The 24,151-nt window shown below is 39.7% G+C and overlaps 1 protein-coding gene across 5 annotated transcripts in view; it reads left to right on the top strand.

The window, feature by feature from the left end:
- The first annotated feature begins 1,092 nt into the window (after positions 1-1,092).
- The window catches only part of GOLGA1 (golgin A1), a 45,115-nt gene continuing 22,056 nt past the window's right edge, over positions 1,093-24,151 (top strand). For 4 of the 5 annotated variants that reach the window (XR_004319482.1, XR_004319484.1, XM_032478421.1 and 1 more), the window contains exons 1-11: positions 1,093-1,223; positions 1,992-2,041; positions 2,925-3,224; positions 7,720-7,810; positions 9,821-9,895; positions 10,864-10,961; positions 12,404-12,436; positions 14,514-14,642; positions 15,095-15,264; positions 15,742-15,853; positions 22,723-22,848. Coding sequence is in view for 3 of the 5 variants with exons in the window: in XM_032478421.1 (XP_032334312.1) it covers positions 3,090-3,224; positions 7,720-7,810; positions 9,821-9,895; positions 10,864-10,961; positions 12,404-12,436; positions 14,514-14,642; positions 15,095-15,264; positions 15,742-15,853; positions 22,723-22,848 (969 nt within the window). In the remaining 2 variants the exon portion in view is untranslated. Of the gene's footprint in view, positions 1,280-1,991; positions 2,042-2,924; positions 3,225-7,719; positions 7,811-9,820; positions 9,896-10,863; positions 10,962-12,403; positions 12,437-14,513; positions 14,643-15,094; positions 15,265-15,741; positions 15,854-22,722; positions 22,849-24,151 lie in introns of all 5 variants that reach the window. The other variant, XM_032478420.1, reaches the window with a different exon arrangement.

Raw genomic sequence — 24,151 nt, 5'->3', positions numbered from 1 at the left:
TTTTTGCTACTTTTTCAGAATTGTTATTACGTACTAAACTGATAAGAGATTGCCTCTTTCATATAATGCCTCAGACACTTTGAACAATCTTGGGGTTGTGGATTCGATGCTTATTGTTTTAGTTTGTAAATTTCTTATGCGTCCTAGGGGTGGTTTTTCCCTTCCCTTCTGGTGGTCAGAACTGGGAAACGCGGAGGGAGGGATTGTTTAAGGAGATTGGGTGGCAGTTGCTGGCTCTCTGGTGTTGGGTCTGGGCAAGAACTTCCACGTGGAATATCTGCCTTGGTTGGCATTGAGGAGTCCAGATACATGACGCAGGCTACTAATTTGTACTGTAACTTTGTAAAAGGCGGTTTTACCTCTGGATTTTCTTCACTGTCAGAAGTTACAGGCCTATTAGTGGATAGTGAAATGAATGTAGTAGGCTGCAGCCAGCGTATTTTTTTTTAATGAAGTGCAATATTCAGAGTATAATACATAGTATAATAAGGTGTGATTCTGAAAACTTCTTTCAATGATACATTCTGGGTCCTAGGCTCCAATATAAAATGTATAACCTACAGTAGGTCCCAGGCACAAAACTAAAACACCAGTTACAAGGCGCGTGCTAGTCCCAGTACTAATTTATAGAGCCACGGGATTCTGTGTGAGGAATGAGGCAGGGACTTGCAGTGACAAGACGACTGTGTGTGATAGGGATGCGCCTGTAAGTAATGCGCGGAGAGAAATGGAAACTATTGGCCCAGCCTGCGGTTTCTATACCGCACAGCACACGCTAGCCCCACCCCACCAATTTTCCCTTTTGCCACCAGGCTCCTCCCACTTTCCCAGCTCCGCCCCGCCCCCTTTACGAAAAAAAAGGAAAGAAATGCTTCGGCCACCCAGCCTCCCAACGCGGGTCAGGCCGCTTGCTGACGTGGCGGGCCGGCCTAAGGGATCACCCGGCCCCGCGCCCGCGCCCCCGCCCCCGCCCCCGCCCCCGCCCTCCTGCGGTTCTAGCCCAACCGCCGCCCGGGAGCTTGAGGCCGTCAGCCGCGGAAGGTGCGCTCAGGCGCATGCGCGCGGCAAGCCGGCCCTACGAGCAACCGCTTCCGGCGCGCTGGTGGAAATGCGGTTCCGGGTCGCTGCTCTGCTCGCGGCCGGCCTTGGTGGCTGGTGACGCGGGCCGGCGCTCAAGAGAGGCCCCGGAGGCGGGGCTCTGTCGGCTGCCCTGTGAGCGGCAGGTGCGCGGGTGGGGGCCAGAGATGCAAGCAGGCCACTCATTCTCCCGGTGGCCTCGGTGTGTCCCCAAAGCGGCCCGGACTGGGTTGCCCAAGACCCAAGGCGGGGGACAGTACAGGGGTGCCGAAAAGGCGAGGGTGGGGGCAGAAACGGGCTACTCGGCCTGGGAATCTGGAGCCTAGGGTTCCGGAATTCCCTTCTGCGTGAACTTGGACAAGTCACTCTTCCTTTCTGGATCTCAGTTTCCCTGCTGTCAAATGGGAGAGTCGTTGGGTCCCTCCCTTCTTTGACAGTCCGGAAGGAGCCTGAGTGAGTGCGATCCAAACTGCCGTGGCAGGTAGCTGACCCCCGGGCATTAAGCAGCTGTCTCTTACCCAACTTAGTGTGAGTCGAGGCTCTGGGGTCTGGCCAGGTAAACAGTGTGTGAATGTCAGAATCAACTGACAAATAAATGCTGGCCCTGGGAAACCTTAATCTCGTTCAAGTTGTTTTGCTCAGGGCTTCCAAGGTGAAGTGAATTTAGCCGTTTACTTCTATGAGAGATTCTATTCTTTGTGCCTATAAGTGAAGCTTTAAGGCAAACCACAAATGCAAAGACCAGGGTGAGGGAGGGTAGACTACCGAGGATTGTGGCAGTGACAGATTTTTTTTCTCCCCCTCACCTTAATCCTTCCTCCCTCCTCTTTCATTCTCCCGGCCCATCCCCCCATCATTTTGGCCTTACAATTGAAGAGAAATATCCAATGCATTTTATTTTTGTCTTCATGCAGGACAGAAAGCTTTGACCTCCAAGCTGTTTTAAATCTAGTAGATAAGCCAGGTGAGTAGGTGGTTTACAGACATTGAAGGTAAAGTTTTTGAAGAACTGTACAGACTTAAATGGATAATTTGGGGTGGTAAGAAGTCATTTGTAGATCTTAGAGCAGAGCTTAGATATCCTCAAAACATCAGAAGTTAAGATTGGAACCAGAATGTTAATGTTTCGTACACCTTTGGGAGGAAGAGATGTTTGAATCTCATGTTGAGTATCATTAAAACATTCTGAAGAGATGAAACTGACTGAGGTAATTTTAATCACCTTTAAAGAGAACCACACAGCTTTTCCAGGAAATATTTAAGGATATCTGATACCTTTACAATATAGTTGTCTGGCTTGACTGCTTTTTTAGAAAAAAAAGTTGTCAGCTTTTTCTAGTGAACAGCTGATTCCAAACCATCTTGGAACATTAGAACATTAACCTTTTCCTTGTATTGAGTTACATGTTTTTGTCTTCATCTTATAAAAAAAATCAAAACACTAAACTGTAGTTAAACAATATTATTGGGGGAAGGATTCAGAAGCATTATGTTATGTTAATGTCTGCCTCGGCAAATTTTACTTAATGTGTTACATGCCATAGGCAGTGTGGTGTAACAAAAAAAAATGAGTAAGGACTTGTGAGTCAAGAGTCCTGGATTCAAATGCCAGCCCTGCACTTAGTTGCACAATCTTTGGCAGATTACTTCTCCTTGAGACTTGATTTCCTTATCTGTATATGCATATGTAGCACCTGAGTGCTTTTTAAATGTTTAGTAATTGTGTTCTATTAAGTGTACGTGTAAAATTATGAAATTTAATTTTGAAACCTGAAACTTAACAAAGCAACCCAGATGTGAAATCTCTCTGGTGTTTAACTTAAAGCTTTGTTTCATCTGATTTGTAGATACTCTGTTGCCACAAGCCTTTGGCCTACATTTTAGTGGGAATGCTGCTAGCTTGGATATCTGGAACTTTTTAGACACCTGTCTCAGAATTCCTGGTTGCTGGCCTAAGGACTACTGTAGTGGCCCAAGAGCTGGTCATTGGTGCAGGATACCCACACAGCAAAATGTTTGCAAAACTAAAGAAGAAAATTGCAGAAGAGACTGCCGTTGCCCAGAGGCCAGGAGGTGCGACTAGGATCCCACGATCAGTGAGCAAGGAATCGGTTGCCTCTATGGGAGCTGACTCAGGAGATGACTTTGTAAGTATCTTCTCTAGCTTTTAATATTTGGTATAGTCTCAGTATATTTTTAACCTACTATCTCAGGGAATCTTTCCAGTAAGTTTTTTCTTTTAAAATTGCAAGATACTTTGTAGTTTATATCTGATTCTTCTTACTCTGAGGTGCTTTTCTGTTTCTTTTTCTTACTTTTCATGTCCCTTTCTGTATTCTCTACATTGTCCTCTTGGACTCTTTTTCCACCTATATACCTTGTGCATCATCTTTTCCATTTCATTTCTCAAAATGCTTTGGCCTGTTGTCTCTGCAGACATAGATACTTTAAGTCATTTTTGATTAGCAAAATCTTTGAGTTTGGTGTGGAATTAGCTAGAGAATTAGCACTATTTTATTGGGAAAATTGATGAAAAGATGGCACTGATGGCTGCATCATATCTTTTATTTGTAACGTACATTTGTAGTCAGAATGATTTGAGGATGCTGCTGTCTTAAATAAATGTCATGCCTAAGGATTGAAATTGTATCTGTGGCATATGACACGATCCTCTTAAACTCAGTTAAATAAAAAAAAGAACAATTTATAATGCTTTATATACGAAAGAGAATATATATAATGTAAATGTAAAGTGCAAAGCATAAAAATAAAACTAATACTTGTTAGTCTGTCACCTACCCAAGGAACAGAACATTTTCAATACTGTTGAAGCCACCTATATGCTCCTTTCCAGTTTCCTTCCCCCTCCCTCACCTCCAGATAGCCACTGTCCTAAAGTTTGTGTATATCATTCCCTTGCTTTGTAAAATACCCTGCTAGATATGTATACATTCATAAACAATTTGCTGTTTAATGTTGCTTATTTTCAAACTTTATAAAAAATAATATACTATCATCTTTTGGGGCCTTTTTTTTTAGCTCAACATGTTTTTAGAATGCAAAGTGATACATGAGGTTGTGGTTTATTTATTTTTCCTGCTGTATAAGATTCCAGCATTTAAAAGGCCACAATATATCTCTTGTCTTCTCCTGGTGATAGATACTTGAGTTGTTTCCATGGTCAGATGAGTCGACCTCCTCCTTTCTTATGCTACCTGTTCAGGTCAGATTACATGGCAGAAGCTATTAGGTTATTGGGCTGGAACAGTAAGATTACCAGATCTAAATTATTGTTGGCTCCTTTATTTAACAGGAAATATAAGTGCCCATTTGATCACCAGGCTGAAGTATGTAGTTTTAATGACTGAGTTCTGTGGCAGGAGTACTTGCTTTGCCTTCATGCTGACTTGCTAAATGAAGTCTCTCATCTCGAATGTATTCTAGATACAGAGATTGGCCCAAGTTCAGGACATACTTCTCTATATGACTTCTAAAGTAATCTATTTGAACTTACTGTATATACATTCTGATCCTCACTCCCTATCTCCAGACCCTGATATCTTACTGCATGTATTTCTCCAACTACATGCCTTTCCCCTGGTATTGCAGTGTCTAAAATGAAAAAAAATTGAATTATTTAACTCCACCTCCACATATGCACCTTCATCCCCTAAGTCATCAGCAAGAAACCTTAGAAGCATTTTAGACTCTTCCTTTCTTCACTTCTTGGTGTCCAATCAGTCAGCAAGTATTTTGGCTTCCATCTCCTAGCTGCCTTAAGCTTGCCCTCTTTACTCCATTTATTGGTAGTCCATTTACTTCCATTTTGTTTCAGGCTGCCTTTCTTTCTTGGACAAATGTGGTAGCCTATCTGGGCTCCCTTCCTCCAGTAACTCCCCAAGGCCAAAGCAGATCTGTTCATGTGTCTGCAGTGCTTAAAACTCCTCAGTGGCTTGCCCATCATCTTCAGAATGCAGTACAAACTCATTATTATTGTCTAATGGTAAACTCCCATGGTCTTGTCACAGCTTCCTATCCTACCTCACCTCACAGCTTCCCTACACCCTGTGCTCCAGCACTGGTCAACTGACTGTGCTTTATGGAATGGCAACTTTCCTTCATGCCTACTAATGTCTGCATGTGCTGTTTCCTCTCTGGAATGTCTCCTGTCTCCAACTCTTACTGCTGCCCCTCTCACCCCCACTACCCTGTATTGCTCCTGGCTGAATTTCATCCCTTGTCTCCTGCTTGTCTCCTCCTCCCCTATGATGGCACCTGTTACACTGCATTGTTGTTGGTATTTTGCTCGTTTGTCTCTTCCGCTAAACTGGGAGCTTCATGAGAGGCAATAGAGTGTAGCAGTTAGGTGCTCAGTTCAGGTTATTGCCTCAGACTTGGATTTGATTCCATTTCATCGTTATTGTGTGACTTTGGGTAAGTTTTCTCACTTTTCTATGTCCTGGTTTCCACATATTTAAAATGCAGATAGGAACATTACCTGTCTTTATTAAAGTATGTGTGTCAGGATTCACCCCTAGGTTCGATTATTTATTAGAAGAACTCAGGACTCAGTATACAATTTTACTCACTGCTATTATTTATTGCAGTGAAAAAAATTATTATGAAGCATAATTAGCAAAGGGAAAAGTTGCATGGGGCAAAACCTGGAGGAAACCAGGTACAAGCTTCCAAGAGTCCTCTCCCAGTGGAGTTATATAGGATGCACTTATTTCCCTCAGCAATGAATTGTGACAATACAGGATAAAATGTTTTCCACCAGGGAAGCTCATTAGAGACTTGGTGCCCAAGGATTTTACTGGCGGCTAGTCATGTAGGCACCCTCCGCCTAGCATGTACCAAAATTGCAGACTCCTCGAAGGAAAACAGGTGTTCAGCATAACCTGTATTTTTTTTGCACAATTTATTTAGGCACAGTGAGCCATTCTTACCATTTTTACCCTTGTAAAAAGTTCCCATCAGCCAGTCAGCGGTATACTTTACAAGCAAGCCTCTCGAAGGATAGCAGGCTCAGGCCTGTGATGGTAACTCTTTCCTGGATAGTATATAAAACCCTTAGTGTTCTGCCTGGCCCTTAATAAGCACTTCATAATTAGTAGTTGCCATAGCTGCTGCTGTTTTAGGTATGGACTTCATTTCACCACTATTCCCAGTCCTTAGCACAATGCTGAGAATAGGTGTCTCAAAAGCAGTGATAATTGTAACTTCCACTACTAATAGATGGTATATATTAAAACTAATTATGTGCCGGGCTCTGTTTTAGAGACTTGACAAGGATTGATTTATTTAATCCTCATCACAGCTCTGTGAGGTAAATTATGTTTGTTGTCACAATTTACGTCAGAGAAAACCAGTGCACAGAGAAGTCGACTGATTGGTCCAAGTTCTTATAGCTTTTAAGTGCTGAAGATGGGACTTTAACCTGGGCCTTCTGACTCTAGGGACTCCCTTTTAACTATACACTGTATTGAGTCTGTGCAAGTTGGATGAGTAAGTAGCTAGGTGGGTAAATGAATATTTAAAGTGAATTGTTCAACCACCGTTCAAGACATTTTGGCAATAAATGAGGAAAACTAAAGACTGGCTATTAGATACTATTATTTTTTATTTTGTTTGGTATAATAATGGTGTTGTGGCTATAAAGAAAAATGTCCTTAATTTTTAGAAATGTTTATCAAAGTATTTAGGATGAAATCCCATGATGTCTGCTATTTAAGATACTTCAGTAAAGTGGGGGGTATAGCTCAGCGGTAGAGCACATGCTTGGCATGTACAAGGCTCTGGGTTCAATCCCCAGTACCTCCATTAAAAAAAAAGTACTTAAAAAATTTTAAAAGTAAAATAAAAATTGATGGAGCAAATATGGGAAAAATCAACAATTGGTTTTTTTACCTTTTTTTTAAACTTTTTTTATTGAGTTATAGTCATTTTACAATGTTGTGAATCAGCAATTGTTGAAATAGAGAATGTTCACTAAACCATTTTCCCTACTCTAATGTATTTTTAAAATTTTATAATCTAAAGTGAAAAGATAAAGTGAGTTATCTATTAGCAATAGTAAGCAGTGCCCAAAGTAATAGTAGTACCCATATGTTTTAAGATAATCTATATTGTTGGGGAGAATTGATGTCTCATTAATATGCTGATTTATTGAATGTATGTTACCTGCTAAAGCTTTTGATGCATTTCAGAGCTTTAGATTGACATCTCTTTGTTTTATAGATGAAGATTCTGAAACTTTATCAATGTCAGTGATAGATTCTTCATCACAGACCAGCCTTTGATCCTTTGCTAAAGAACTTCTAAATAAAATTTTTTTAATTTCCTTTTTATCACTAAAAATGTATTTTTGTACTATGTGTAGTATGATCATAATGGATTTGTTTGCCACTGTGTAGTCTAGCATGTATACACACACTCACAATTAATCTTTCGCATCTTTTATCTCCTTCATATTATAGATGGAGTTAGTGTTGCTTCTACTTTACTGGTAGAGAAGCTTTTCAGGGATCACTTAAATAGCAACCGAAACTAAAATAAGAGTTCTTACTTTTGGTTGAGTACTGTGGTGTCATGCTGCTGAAAACCCATGTATGAATAAAACTTCTATGTCTATGTCAACAGGCTTCTGATGGAAGCAGCTCCAGAGAAGATCTTTCATCCCAGCTTTTGAGAAGGAATGAACAGATACGAAAATTAGAAGCCAGACTTTCTGGTATGTCTGAGAACTCATAAAGAGCGAACAAAGGAATCTTGCCTTGTCTGACCTGCTCTCCCTATAAAATAGCCATATAGCATAACTTCATAGTTATTTTGATGTATTTCAATTTTCTGAGTCAAAAAGGAGCAATTTGTACCTGCTTTGTTCCCTTTCTTTCTTAGTTGTACTGAATAGTGTAAATTCAAAACTGAATTTTACAGTTAAAAAAAAACTTACGTTTTTCTGCTCCTGAGGTTTCTAGCCATGGGTATAAAAGATACTAAAAGTATGTGTAGACTAGATTTAACCATTTTTCATCCATTAGCATAGTTTGCTTTCAGGTGGACAGGCTTAGGGGCTGCTATTTACAGGGAATAGCCAACAGATGTTATATTATTCAGCAGCAGAGAGGGTCTGGCTCTACGTTGCCACTTGCTACAGCTACATATCACCTGTGTGTCATTCTGAGTCTTTGGGCCACTTTTCAATGGTACTTATAACTTCAACATCTGTATAAAAACTGTAACTCTCATTATGTCTTTTGTGTGCAATTTACAATTTACGCAACCTGCATTGTATCCTTTGCCTGAGCAGAGCATGTTTGTGGTAAAATTGTGGGTTCTTATTTTGGTGTCTGCCAGTGGATACATTTTGAAGTCTTCATCCTATGAAGTGGTCAGTGGTTTCTATGTTTCTTTTTGTCCCTTGGCCTTATGCCCATTTTATTGGAGCCAAAGTAGTAGGCTACAAAACTCACATAGTTGTGTGTAAAATATTTGTTTTTGTGTATTTATCAAAGGTCTATAGTATAGCTCACAGATACTAGATAGTCCGTTATCTCATTTTGTCCTCACTTTAGCCTAACAAGGCATAGGGAGGTTAAGGTCACACAGTTGTAGGTGGTAGAGCTGGGATCCAAACCCAGATTTGCTTGATGTTTGAGTCCATTCTACAGTCTGCTTTAAACTCAACTGTTACTATCCTGTTACACCTACCTATAAAAAATATCAGTAACAGAGGTGAAATAACTACGTTTGTTCAATGTTGGGGAGAAAGCTATAAGGTAATATGCATCTTCTCTAATACAGAATGAAGAATAGTTTGGGCTTGACTGATGTTAGAGAGTGGACAGGGAAGGGAACTGACATTTATTGAGCCCACTTATGTGCTGGATATTTTCCTGCAGGCTCAGTATGCATAGCAGCTACCTTTCATTGAGCACTGTGCTCCAAGTGCTTAAGGCATATAAAGCACTTAGTTTATTATCTAATTAAGGCATATAAAACATTTACCTTATTATCTAATGCATCCTTTGAGACAGGTACAATTAATATCATTTGATGAATGAAGAAACTAATACTTAGGATCAGTAATTTGCTTAAGGTCTCTTAGCTGAGGATGGGGACTTGAGTTGGGATTTGAACTAAAGCCTGTCTACTTTTCACTATACCATACTGTCTTCTTTGGCCACCCAGGTAATTAATTCTAATTTTCACCTTTAATGTGGCATAGGCAGCTCAGTTCTGTGTAGAAAGGAAGCTGCCTTTTCTAGAGAATTGAGTACTTTCACTGCAGAGGCAATACTGTGGTAGGATGTTTGCTATTGCCCTAACCACTCTCACTCAGTTGGATGAACTGTAAGTGAATTGTTTAATGAATTCCCTCTATCCTACTGCTGAGACTAGAAAGGAAAGTGAAGACTGAAAAGTGAAATTAAGTAGTGGGATTATACTGATTTTCATAGCAGGGCATTTCTGATGACTAGACCAAGCCCAATTCTTGTTCTCTATCAAGACTAAACAAATCTGCCTGTGTATTTGCTGTTTACACTGTAGGTAATTTGTAGTATACCTGTTTGCCTGTGTTTTTCATTGTTAATGGGAGGCTGTCTACCTAGCTTTCCTTAACAGGAATGGTTTTCAGGTTGAGAAAATCATCATCATTTTCATTCATTTTTTTGTTTAATTAACTTCCTTTCCTGATGTTTGTCCATTCCTGGTATGTGCGTCACCCTCCTCACCCAAGACTATGCTGAACAGGTCCGAAACTTGCAGAAGATAAAAGAGAAGCTTGAAATTGCATTAGAAAAACACCAGGATTGTACGTATTGTTTTTTTCCTGCTTTTTTCACTCTTTCCAGGATTTAGTTTTTTGAAATGAAATGATAGTATATGGTTAAGTTTGTCCTTTGTCATTGCTCAAATCTTCATTTTGTAAGTAGTGTACTTCTTAATTAAGTTAATATAACATTTGTCTGATATTTATAAGCATACAGTTCATTCGTTGCCTTATAGGCATGCTTCTTAAGAGAAGGTCATTATTTGTATCAGGTTGTTTCCATCCAGTTGACCAGTTTATTGGCTGCCTTTAGGTTTTAGTAAAATCTAGCGCCTGGTCCTTGGGCCTAGAGTAAGACTTTGGTTCTAGGCGTAGCTTCACTGCTGCTGTGTGTAGTAATGGGGGAAATCTCTGTCATCACTCCTCTGACAATAGAACATACATTTTGTTTAGTCTACCTTAAGTCATATGTTCTCCTTGGTGTTCAATCCAAGAAAGATGCTAACAGAAGGAGGAAGTTATTTTTGTTGATACAATATATAGTTAAAAAAATTTTTTTTTACGGAAAATAAAGTGAAAGAAAGAGTTTTTGTTTGTTTATTTCACTTTATTTTGACTTTTGCTTTTGTTTTTAATTCTGGTAAAGTAGTAGTAGCCATCACTTAGCAACAGCATTGGTATTTTCTGGTAACCAGCCTAACTCAGTGTTCTATCACTGTATCATTTGAAGAGTTACGTTTTGGCATCTTCTTAAATGTTTATACTTGACCATTATTTAAAAAAAAAAAAAAACAGGAAACAAACAAAAAAACCCAAAAAACTGGTCTTTTACTACGGCCAAAAAAATTCTGGGGAAGTCAACATGAATCAGGTTTTTCCCAGTCTCCTAATCCACTTATATGACCTTGGCCTTTTTTGTTAGGTGACAGTTGTAAAGTAATCACATGGGCTATTTGTCATGCTGTTTCTGAAATATTTCCATATCTCAAATAGAGCCTCTTTGTTAACAGCTTCCATGCGGAAATTTCAAGAGCAGAATGAGACGTTCCAAGCCAACAGAGCCAAAATGGCAGAAGGACTGGCTTTGGCATTAGCCAGAAAGGACCAGGTATCTTATATGTGGCACTGCCCAGGACTGGTGGAAAGATTTCACTTAGTGACAGAATTTAAAAAATCATGACATAAACCTGATAGCAGATATTTACAACCTAGGAAGCAGGAATGCTAGATAAGTTCTTTGAGATTTCATTTGGTCTCGGGGTAGGAAATTGTCAAGAAGCTTTACAGTTAAAATTATGAAACGTATCCAGAATGTGAGAGTATCATTTTCCTCACCTGTATAGCTTTATAAAATGGAGAAGGAAAAAAATGTGTTCTTAATCTAGTGGCGAGCCCCAAGATAAGGAAAAAGGTCTCTGCCCACCAAAAATCTGTCTCAAAGCCTTGTCCCAGAACACTTGCTTTTATAGTGGAGAACATGCTGTCAAGCTAGCCATCGTCCATGAGGTACATAGTTCTTATAAACTCTGTTCCCAAGTTTATTCAACCCAGAGGGGAACTCCTATAATCTCAATAGAACCATCCCCTAAAAGATGCTGAATGAATGACAATAAAAAAGAAAAATAATACTGTTACTGGCTATTACAATGATCATGAAGTATATTTTATTCAGTAGCATTTTAAATTTAAGACAAGCATCAAACCATTGTAATGATAATTTTGATATATTAAGATAGGGTCAATTTATTACATTTCATTTATGTATAATATATAATGTATTTCATTATACATTAATGTATAATGTATAAAATGTATAATATGTTTCATCTGCAGTAGGTGGGGTGGTTGTTTGGCTTGCTTTACAGTGTGTGCTAGTCATCTAGGATATTCACTAGCCAGAAAAACAGTCATTCATAGTGAATTACTATGATATGAGTATATACAAATGAAGAAATAATCTAAAATTGGTGGATCCTGACTGTAGGCAATTGGATATTGGCTTTTGTACCAGTGGTTATTTTTTCCCCTCTTCTGTGATTGGTGAATAAGGTGCATAATCCCTTCTCCTTTAACTTTACCAGATGGCATAAAGGATACTAGTAAAGTCAAGATGAGAAGGAAAATAATGATCAGGAGCTGCTGAAGACCACCTCCCTTTTCAGTAAATTAATTTTTATACATCAGTTACAGAGTTACCGACTCAGCTGGCCTCAGCCACCCATTCCCAAAGAATAGCAGTACTCCTGGGAAGACACTCAGCCATAAGCTGAAAGCTGCATCGGAACAGCTGGCACAGCTTTGTTGGGTGCTCTCCTTAGTGAAAGTCTACAGGCTTATTTGTGCTCTAGAATTTTTTATAAATTTCATTTTATTCTCCTTTTAGGACTCTTGGCTTTCTTACTATTAAGCCAACTTAATGGTTTTTTAAATTTGCTGTTTGTGCGATTGATTGGTTGCTCTTGGTGGGGAGTTGGGGTTTTTGTTTTCTGAAAATCTTGATACACTGTTATGCCTCCCTAGAAACTATACTTTTTTTATTGTTTGTTTTAGGAATGGTCAGAAAAAGTGGATCAGCTTGAAAAGGTTAGTTCATCTTTATTTTTGTCTCATTATGAATTGGCCACTTCCCGGGGGTTGGGAAATGGTTTCTCCAGGACCCAGTGTACTGATTGCTGTACCGTCTCTTGGAAGCAGAGCACTGGGTGTTTAGACACTGACTTGGAAAGCTCATGTCTTCCTTGTTCTTGGTAGGTGTGCTGGTTATGTTTTGTTTGCCCCTCCCGATACACTCTCTACTCCTCTCTCACCTTTCTCTGTGTATTTGAAGGCTGGTAGGGACTGCATCAGCAGGGCTGCATTGCCCTCTGGCTTCTGATTGAGTTCTGCCAGTGGGGAACATCAAAAGAACTGTATGTGGAAGAGTGTGGTCAGAAAGTATATTCCCCCAGCCATCTCCACGTGAGATCCCTTCAGTTTGGTTGCATCCCATGGCCAAAGGCCACAGCTTCAGTTGGACCTTTGGTTCACCCTCTGACATAGTTTCTCTCTCTGTGTTTCTTGTAACCTCTGCATCCCTTTGCCCTTCATGCCCAACTGCGACTAGTACATCTTCTCTTTTGGGTTATCTTACCCCACCCACAGCTTTGAAAACTACCTTTATTAAACTCTGCAAAATACCTAATTTGAGTCTGTTTTATACTGGGCCCTGCTTGACCTGGTGGTGACTTTAGGAATACTTTTTGAGGAGGCAGTGAGGAAACAGGACATTCTCAAGGCTCAGCATTGAGCAGATAAGAGAACCTCTTAGCTAGACACAAATGAGAATTTGATTATTCTAGCACCATAGCTTGTGTAATTCTGTGTAGGTGCCTTTACATAATGTATTCCTGGCTCCCAGACATGAACAGGAAGATGAAATTTCATGCCTACAATTAGAAAAACATTTCAATTTAAAATAATCAATAGTCAGTTTGCTCAGACTGAATTATGTGCTGCTTCCAGTTCATTCCTTATTTTCACTGAGTGCTCCTAAGTTACTCTTTATGGTAGAAAATTATTTCTTAGATTGATATACTCAGTTGTAAAATATATTTACTGTTAATTTTATTAGGCAGGTGAGTTTTATTATTACTCCATTCTTGAGATGAAACAAAGTTAAACCAGCAATTTTCTTTGTGTGTTCTGTAGAAACCTGATTATCAGGCTATCAGCATCCCTTAACATATTTATGTAGGGAAGGAATTACAGAAAAGTCAGAACTATCTCCCAAAGAAACCTGTGCTTAAAAAATATGTATCTAAACATGATGTTAATGATAGTCTTCTTAAATATGGAGGTACGGGTTAGTTTAAAGTTCTCTTGTCTTGAAACTCTTTAAGACTGTAGCAGTGGCAATTCTCATTGGACTGTTTTTCTATCTTTTAAAATTATGGTAAAGGGGTATCTGTATAGGACTGAACTAAATAAAATCTATTTCAGTTCACTAAGAGGATTTTTCTCATTTTTCCTCCCCTCCACAGAAGGGGCTGAAGAATATTTTAGACCAGGAAAAGAGTAATGCGACATCTGTGTAGGTCTTTGAAGCCACTGTAATTTTTGGAAATGTTATTTTTAGACTGTTGTAATTTCTTTCCAATCAAGAATTGGAAACTGCAACAGCAGGGTTTGTCCTGAAGAGAATCTATCTCTGGGACGCTATCATCTAGTAAATTGTAACCTGCTGACACCAGCCATGTCTACTTTTTGTTGACTTGCTATCTGAACTTACTAACTGAAATCATTTCTACTTAAATGCTTTTAATTTTTAAGGGCATTCAGTCTTGTTCCAGTTATTCATGTTACTCAGCCAGTTCAATACGTCACTGAGAATAGACATGTAAAATGAATATCTGGAATTGCTAATCAAACTTGTGCATTTCAAGTATGAAGTAATTGTTGCTTTCCTTCCCCTTTTCACAACTATCAGTTAAAACATACTTATTTCTAACTAAAAGAATTTGTAGATAATTTTATAAATGATTACTGTAGAACTTCCCATTATCAATGTATCATTGCTACTAACAGATTTCCTTAAGATTTTCCTTTATTAAGAATTCTGCTTACATAATATGGATTTATAATGTCTTAGTTGCCTGAGCAGATACCTTTTTCTTCTGTATAGGAGAAAAAGTTTCTGACAGCTCAGTTACAGGAAATGAAGAACCAGAGTTTGAATCTTTTCCAAAGGAGAGATGAAATGGATGAATTAGAAGGTTTCCAGCAGCAGGAGCTAAGTAAAGTAAAGCACATGGTACGCATTTTTGTTTTACTAGCTGAATCCTGAATAGATGATTAGTTACTCTGATTTTGCTAGTCATCACTCCCTTAACTGCTGATAAACTTGCCTTCATAGTCTTTGATATTAATCATATTTGTATGTTTTTCAATTTATTATAATGGAAAAGTTCTGTTTGAAATGTTACTTTTTCTTGTTAAAGTACTCAACATATAAGACCCCTTACAAGCTCACAAAAAGTGAATAAGCAGGAAGGATATAGCTTAAGTGGTAGAGTGCATGTCTAGCATACACCAGGTCCTGGGTTCAATCCCCAGTTCCTCTCTAAAAATATAAAATAAAACCCAATTACCTCCCCCTCCAAAAAAAAAAATAAGTTAATGAAAGTTTGTCTTATTGGTCCAGATTTTTTTTAACATATACATTTCTTAGTAGTGGCCCAGTAAAACTTTCTGTCTTTGTACCAGCTTTTAAAAAAAGAAGAAAGTTTGGGGAAAATGGAGCAAGAGTTGGAGGCACGAACAAGAGAACTAAGTCGCACCCAGGAGGAGTTGATGACCTCCAATCAGATGTCATCAGACTTAAGCCAGAAGCTAGAAGAATTGCAGAGATACTACTCAGCGCTGGAAGAGCAGAGGTTCTTGCTTGGTCTGTGGGGCCCGTGGGAAGTGGTGTTAGGGTAGCACTGGCCGTAGCCCACCCATCTTCCCCTGTTGCTCACTGCATCCCTTTCTGATCTAGCTCTGGCAAAGTCTTCTGGACTTATCTTTACCTGCCTAGGGCTTTAGGACCCCTCACCTCCCCTAAACCATCACCCATCTCCCCTGCTTAGGCTTAGAACACCTCCAATCCTGCCAAGCAATTTAGTATTTTGAGTTTCTGAGCTTTTGAGTAGCCAAAGGCAGATCAGGATTTCTTGCTTAAACCTGGATGGGATTCTTCTCTTGAGGCTTCTGTTTCAGAGAGAGCCAAGGAAGCTTCTCCACTGATAATCTTTACATGGCTAAAGTTTGCAGCCCTAACATGTAAAGAACCATTTGTATTTTTCTTGTGAAAGAATGCATCTTAGATGAGATATCCAAATTTGTTCATTGTCTGCTTTCTTTCAATGAAGAGATCATGTGACAGCTTCAAAAACAGGTGCAGAAAATAAGGTCACAGCCCTGGAGCAAAAGGAACAAGAGCTCCAAGCACTCATTCAGCAGCTTTCCATTGACCTGCAAAAGGTAAGTAGGGTACTAGGAGCAGACCCAGGTTCCTAGGATTCATGAAAGGGGTAAAAACTAGATCTCTCAGAAATTTTCGCCTCAGGGTGGCTGGTGAAACTTCTGTTTCTCATGCAGTCCATATTGCCCTAGTTCCTGACCTAGCCAGGCTGTGTTCACATGGAGGTGGCCACATAGCTGAACAAGGGTTGCTTAGCAAAAGAGGTCGGTATTGTCCTAATGGGAATTCTCAAAGCACACCAGTTGATCTATGCAGATATATAACGTACCATGTCATGGACCTTGAGTGTAAGAAAACACAACAGTGGTGGTTGACGTGGCCACACTTATACCTTTGACATACCTGGCTCTAATCCATTTTGTTCAGAAACACATAAATGGTACCATTACTGTTTGTTTTTTTGTTTGGCCAATATACATTTTTTGCCCTCCTACTCTAGGCTTGTGCTAAATTCTGAGAATATTAAGGTGAATGATAATAATATTATTACTCACTGTAGAGTAATAATATTTCTCAGAATAAAGTTTCTCAATGGTATGTTTTTTTTTTTAACATTTTTTATTGATTTATCAATGGTATGTTTCTTTTCACTATTTTGAACAGAACAATTTGTATTGTGTGATTGTCCCTTGTACTGCAAGACATTCAGCTTTCCTGGCCCCTGGGTTCTGAATGCTAGCAGCATCCTTCAGGCATTTTGCCAGTCCAGCCCTTCCCCTCATGTGACAAAATACCCCCTAGCAGATGGTACCACAAACCCTACCCTCTCCCTTGGGAACTGCTGATCACAAGTGCAACAGGGACTTACAGCATCATTACAGTACAGTAAGAATTGGGTAAATACCCCTTCTAGCTAACTATTAGCATACTTACAAATACCTAAAGAGAAATCAAGAGACGTTATATACATTGTTCAGAGTTAGACAGTAAGTGACAGAGCTGGATTCTAACCCAAGTCTTGCTTCAGAGCTCATTCTTGTTCTGCTGGGCTTTGTTGCCTCACAACAAGGAGCACTCAGTAAATAGATCTTACACAAGTGAGTGGCTGTGATGCAGGGTCCCTCCCCTCAACAAACTGAAAATCTAGACACATACAGTGTTTTCTCTCGGAGGCTTACTGTTTCATTATAGAACTCAGACCTCCTAAGATGACAAGAAAAAAATTCACAACTCAGTAAGTCCCAAATAAGTAAAAAAGATTTTTCAAATGCCAAAGAACTGCCAGAGGGAGAGTGCATTTCCAGTGTGGGAGTCAAGGAATTCTTCGTAGAGGAACCGGAATTTCAAGGGTGGGTGGGACAGCTGGAGGCAGAGAAGGCAGAGGGTGGAGAATACATTTTGGGGTATGGGGGTGGAAAGGATAACAGACAAAAACTTTGGGATTCAAGCAACCCTTTGATATCAATTAGAACCATCCATCCACTTCATAATTGGAAAAATTAATTTTCCAGACTCTGGTCCCACTGAGTTCCCTCATTCATTCTAAAAATTTAACTTGAGCTTTATTATGTGCTAAGCTCTGTGCTCTTTGCTGGGTGTTAGAAATACTCGGGAGAGCAAAACATATCACCCTTGCCTTTGTGGAACTTACAGTCTAGAGGGGATGTCAGACATAGTAATCATATAAATACATAATTACAAACTGATGCATGCTGTGAAGGAAGACTACAGGGTGCTGTGAGATCCTTTAAGAGGGCAGCAGATCAGATCTAGTGTTGGAGTCATAGAACACTTCCCTTGGGGAAGTAACACTTGAACTGAGGTGAACTGCTGAGACCGGAGGTGAAGGGGTGACGGCAGAGAATTTCAGACAGGGAACAGCACGAACAATAAACCTAGAAACTCTGAGACAGTGAAAGCAGTAGCACCTTCAAGAAACTGGAAGAAGGCTGAAAGGATGACACAAAGTAAGGGAGAAAATTACTCTGGCTGTTAGGAGGAAACATGGAAAGGATTTCCAGTTAGGAAACTCTTGCAGCTGTCCAGGCATAAGATGGTGGCTTTGAGAAGGGTGGTGGAGGTAATGGGGCAGAGGACACATTTAAGAAATAGTGAGGAGACGGACCCACTTGGTAATGTAGTAAATACAGGAGAGGAGCCAGGGTAAAGGAGGCATTACGGGTGATTATTGGGTTTCTGGCTTAATCAGCTGAGTGGCTGATACTGTCAGTCATCAGGCTAAGAGAGCATGGGAGAAAGGGCAGTTTTTGTGAGAACATCGTGAAAATGATGAATGTAGAGTCAGTATTTTTGTTGTCCTTGTTGATATTTAGTAGATACGAAATAATATTTATAAAATACAAGTAAAGAATGTAACACGGTAATGAACCACCATGTAGCTACTGCCCACCCCCCAAGTTAAGAAGATCAGTATGTTTATCTTTGAGGTTCATGGTGTGCTCTTCACTATTCCATCCCATTCTTTTTCCCTTCTTAAGTAAGCACTATCCAGAAATTGTTCCATTTCCTTGCTTTGTTTTATAATTTTACTGTATTTTTTCCCTAAGCAGTATCATCTTTCAATTCTCATGCTTAACATTATATAAATGAAATACTGTAGATATTCTTTTAAAACTAGCTTTTTGTTCTCAAGGCTATATTCCTGAGAAACATTTATATGACCACATGCAGCTATAATTTATTCTTTCTCAGCTGTATAGTGTGAAAATACTATATTTAGCCATTCTATTAACAATGGGTGTTAGGGTGTTCCTGGTTTTTTTCTTTTACAAACAAGGCTGCTGTGAACTTTTGTGTGCTTGTTCAGGAGTTACTCTAGGGTATATTTGAGATGTGAAAAGTTTGGGTCAAAAGAGTTGTACTTTTTCAGCTTCAATAGTTAATGCCCAGTTTTTTTCCATGATAGTTGTAATAATTTACACATGCTCACCAGCAGTGTCAAAGAGTTTGGGTTGCTCTGCTTCCTTGACAACATGAGCTATTGTGAAGCTTTTAATTTTTGATTGTCTCGTGAATAGGATAAAATATTATCTCCATGATTTTAATTTGCTTTTCCCAGATTACTCATGAAGTTGAGCATCTTTTCATATATTTAACAGTCCTTCATGCTCTTCTGTGAATTTCTGGTTCAAGTCTTATGCCCATTTTCTATTGCATTTTCTGTCTTTTTATCATTAATTGTAGGAGTTTTTTTTTTCTATCTCCTGGTTCCCATGTTTCTTTGTTAGTTATATGGTTTGCAAATGTCTTCTCCCAGTTTCGGACTTGATGGTCTTCTCTGTTGAACATGTGCTCTTAATTTTAGTACATTTGAATTTACTATTTTCCTGTAAGTTTATGCTTTTGTCTTTTTAAAGAAATATTTCCTTACTCAGAATCATACACTATTCTCCTGTATTATTATCTGAAAGTTTTATAGTCTTGCCTTTTATATCCAAGCCTTTAATATGCCTAAGAGGGGATTTTGGTGTGAGAAAGGGATCTGTGTCTTGTTTTTGTTTCAATTTTTTAAAATTATTTATTTTCTTTTATTTGGGTAGGGGGTGTAATTAGGTTTACTTACTTATTTTTGGAGGAGGTACTGGGGATTGAACCCAGGACCTTGTGCATGTTAAGCATGTGCTCTACCACTTGAGCTATACCCTCCCACTGTGTCTTATTTTTTTTAACTGTTTAAGTACCATTTACTGAAAAATCTGTCCTTTTCTTACTGGCCTGCAACGCCAGCTTCGTTACAATTCAATTTTCATAAGTACATGGAACCACTCCTGGACTTTGGGGTGTATGCCACTGTGATATTTGCACAAAACTGTACATTGCCTTACTAGCTACACTATTAGGTTAAGCCCTGTTGTCTGATAAGACAAGTCTCCCAACCTAGTTCTTTTTTAGGAATATCTTGAATATCCTTGGCCCGTTGCTATTCCACAGAACAGCTTGTCAGGCTCCTTTAAAAAAAATCTGGTGGGATATTGATTGGAATTGCTTTGAATCTGTAGCTGCATTTGGGAAGCATTGATTACTTTATGATGTGAGTTTTCTTATCCAAGGACATGGTCTTTCTCTCTCTCTCTCTCTCTATATATATATAGGTCTGTTTCTGGGTGCTCTGATTCAGTTCCATTGATCTATTTGTCTGTTCTTTTGCCCATACCACACTGTCATAATTACTGTAGCTATAATAAGTCTTGAAGTCAAATAGTGTCAGTCCTCTCATTTTGTTCTCCTTTAATATTGCATTGTCTATTTTGGGTCTTTTGCCTCTCCATATAAACTTTAGAATCAGTTTGTTACTTTTCATAAAGTAACTTGCAGGAATTTTGATTTTGATTGCATTGAATCTATAGATCCAGTTGGGAAGAACTGACATCTCAACAATATTATGTTTTTCTATCCATGAGCATAGAATATCACTCCATTTATTTAGTTTTTTTAAATTTCATTCATCAGAGTTGTATAGTTTTCCTCATGTAGATCTTGTACGTATTTTGTTAGATTTATACCTAAGTGTTTCATTTTTAAGAATCTTACTGTAAATGATACTGTGTTTTAATTTCAAATTCCACTTGTTCATTATTGGTATATAGGAAAACAATTGACTTTTGTATATTAACCTTGTATCCTGCAACCTTGCTATAGTAACTTATTAGTTCTAGGAGTTTTTCTTATTGATTTATTTGGATTTTCTACATAGAAAATCATATCTGCAAACAAAGACAGCTTTATGTTTCCTTTCTAATCTGCATTTCTTTTATTTCCTTTTCTTGCCATATTGCGTTAGCAAGGACTTCTAGATGATGTTGAAAAGGAGTAGTGAGAGGTGACATCCTTGCCTTTTACCTGATCTTAATAGGAAAAGCTTTGAATTTCTCACCATTAAGTATAGTGTTAACTTTAGCACATTAGGTGCTGATGGCTTGAAGTAAAGCAGCTTGGCGGGGAAGGGTGTACAATAAAATAAATGGAAATTGGCATCACTGATACTTTTTCTGTCTGACTCTGCCCACCATGGTAAATTATATAAGACTTGTTTGTTCTTTTGTTTTTTATTGGAAAGGGTCAGCTGTATCTCTCAAGTTCACATTGATTTGTAGTAGGAGTACAGCCTTTGGATCCAGAAGACTTGGGTTTCAATCCTTAATCAGTCACCACAGTGTGTGCTATTGGGCTAGTCGCCGACCTTCAATTTCCCTGTAAATGGACACGGTGAAGGGTGGTGGGAAGTGCTTGCACATGCTCTGCAAACTATTGCTGCTCCTGCACCAAGCTACTGCGATTATTACTGTTATCAGCATATTAGTAAGAGACCCATTAAAGATGGGCCAGCATGGCCAAAACAGTTTTTCTTTCCTTTCAAACTCCCTCTCCCTCCTGTGTTCTCTGACTTGCTTAATGTTACCATTCATCCAGGCATCCAAGCCACAGACCTGGGTGTTGCCTTCGCTTCAATTCTCCTCTTCACCCAGCCTCCTGGCCATGTTGGACTTGTCTGTTTACCCCTTTACACATGCTGCACTTCGCCCAGAAGGCTTGTTCCTCCCCTCCGCATTTCCACCCGGATTTGCCTGCTTAGGCAGCTTGACCTGATTGCCCCAGACAGATAATCCCTCTACCTCTAATATCTCATAGCACCTTGTCTCTCTGTTGCAGCGTGATTGTATTGTTTTATAAGGAATTGTGTGTATATCTGTCTCTGCCACCAGCCTCCGTGCTTCTTTGGGCCAATAACTGTCTGATTGTTTCCCTAGAAGACAACGCAGAGTATAGGCTTGATAAAAGTTTATTGAATTATGGGATCTTAAATCCATTCTTCATACTTCCCCTTCACTACATAAATTGTTACCCCTGTGAGAATTCAGAATGATGAGTGCATCTTCCCAAAACTCTAGGCCCAAGTTGCTACATCTTATTCTGAAGAGACATTGGTCGGGTTGCCAGCTAAACATGAAAGTCTGTGGCTTGAGAAGGAGCATAAGGTGAGGGAGTTTGTGGAAGCAGAGTGTATGTGAAGAGGTTCAAGTCTTCACAACATGTTGATACCATGCAACTGTTTCTTGGAGTGGAGAATGTGCATCTTCGAGAGATGTAAGGACCAGCAGGGATGTAATAAATTGTCTAGTAAGAGCTTCCTGGATCCTCAGCTTTGACATTGGGCAGCATTTGAAAACTGACTGTGGTAAAAAGAACAAAGTCCCAACCCGCCACCACTACCACTACTGTCATTGCTAAAGATGTGGACTGGAATAAAGTAGTGGGCAGCTGTTGATCTGGGGCCATGGTGAAGGTTGCTGCTGTGGTTGAGCTGTGGTCCCTGTGCTGTGAGCCAGGGTGAAGAAAGTTCTCTCTTCGGCCTTAAGGCAGCTACACTGGCATCATTACTACTTCATCCAGACCCTTGTTTCCGGGTGTGTTGTTCTGTAAGTCATTGTAGGGCTGGCTGGGAGCTTCTTGAATGTAATTACCTCTGCTGATTTTTGGCATCTGGGTTAAAGTTGTAGGTCCTTTTGGACTCTGGATTAATAGGATTAAACATATGCTTGATGAGAGGGGGAGCATTCCTTAGCTAGTAAACCATGACAACACAGTGGTTATTTTAAAGAGGAGGAACATCTTCCCACGGTCCTGGCTGGATTCCACAGAGGCAATAGCATTCTTCCTTCCCAGATTGTCAGTTGCTTAAATTGGGCGAGCATTTGCCGCTTTCTGCATTAGGTCTGAAATGGATGCCCGAATGGTACTGGGTTCTCATCTCACATCTTCTGTGTTCCATTTTCAGGGAAGATTTCCTGGCTCTATGTTCTTCTAGAATGCAGTTGGAAACAGAATTTCAGGGAAACATGGTGGTGCTAGAGGAAACAAGAAGGAAAGAAAAGAGAATTTATAGTGTAATTTCTGCTTTCACCTGTAGGTCACTGCTGAAACTCAAGAGAAAGAAAAGCGTATCACACATTTGCAGGAGAAGGTTGCATCCTTGGAAAAGAGACTGGAACAGAATTTATCAGGGGAAGAACATGTGCAGGAACTTCTGAAAGAGGTAACTAGGGCTGACCAGTGTTGGGAAGGCTGTAGTAACACTGGAAATTTCATAAAATCCTAGAGTTTCAGAGCCACAAAGTCTTCATCAGACAGCTTGGAGACAAGACCACTCCTTCCAACTTTTGATTTTTCTGCTTAGAATGAAAATAGCCTCATGTCACCCGTGTGTGACATTATCCTGAGGGAAAGGGGGCGCTTTGTTCAGAGGTGCATATGAACCAATGGCATCCTGATCACCAGTAAACCCCACCTAGTGGTGCACACCACTGAGGCTGTCTCGCCTAACTGCCCTGCTCTCCTTCCCCACTCTGCTGTACTTTGCATTGGCCAACGAAAATAGTTACCATCTGCCTTTGGCTTGAGCAGGAACTGCTTTGGGCAGCGAGTGGACTCTCCTTAGCGGAAGGAGGCAGTTGAGCGAACTAGCCTCCAACCCAGTGGTATAAGTGAACTTGCTCGTTGTCTGCCCACATTCCTCCTCCTCTTTGTCACCATGACAAAGATGACAGAGCCAAAACCTAGAGCCTCAATTAGCCCCTCACTTTCTCTTCAGTCATTTTCAACTAAATCTGTCCATCTCCACCGCCACTGTTGTGCTTCAGGGCTTCCAGCAGCTGTAGCCTAGTCTGTATCGAAAGTCTGCAGACCAGCCTGCACAGCATCACTGTCTCCTCCTGCACCTCTGACATGGTCTTCCACCCCCACCACCAGGCTGATCCTTCTAAACATTTCTGACTACATCTTCCACAGCTGCCCTGTTGTCTATAGCGAGTACTGTGTGGGTTCTAGGGTCTGAATTGATTTCTAGAACCAGACTACCCAGGATTGCATTTCACCTCTGCTACTTACTGGTTTGTGACTTAGAGCAAATAACTGAATCTTTCTGTGTTTTTTCCCTCTGTGAAATAGAGTTAATAATTGTACCAAACATAGAGAATTGTTATTAGGAAATGATTAGAATGAGACTTAGAACATCGTGGGGTCTCAATGTATTTCATCTATTAATATTGTAATCATTATGGTGCCATCAGCATTATTATAAAGTTTAGTGTGCATAAGAGTTACTTGAGGAGTTTGTTTAAAGTATATATTTCTAGCCTTACCCTCAGAAATTCTGATTTCAGTAGATCTGGAATAAGGCCTCTGCTCAAACTTAACAACCACCCCTACCCCCAGCCCTGAGGTAAGTCTAATGCCAGTGTTTGGATGACCCCACTATGAAAAATACCACCTACAGAATTAAATTCAAACTTCCTTCTGTAGCATAAAAAGCTTTTCTCATGATCTGGCCCTTTGCCTGA

This window comes from Camelus ferus, chromosome 4, assembly GCF_009834535.1.
Source record: "Camelus ferus isolate YT-003-E chromosome 4, BCGSAC_Cfer_1.0, whole genome shotgun sequence".
Taxonomy (NCBI): domain Eukaryota; kingdom Metazoa; phylum Chordata; class Mammalia; order Artiodactyla; family Camelidae; genus Camelus; species Camelus ferus.
The sequence above is the reverse complement of the archived record's forward strand: the minus strand, read 5'-3'. Positions and strand labels throughout refer to the sequence as shown.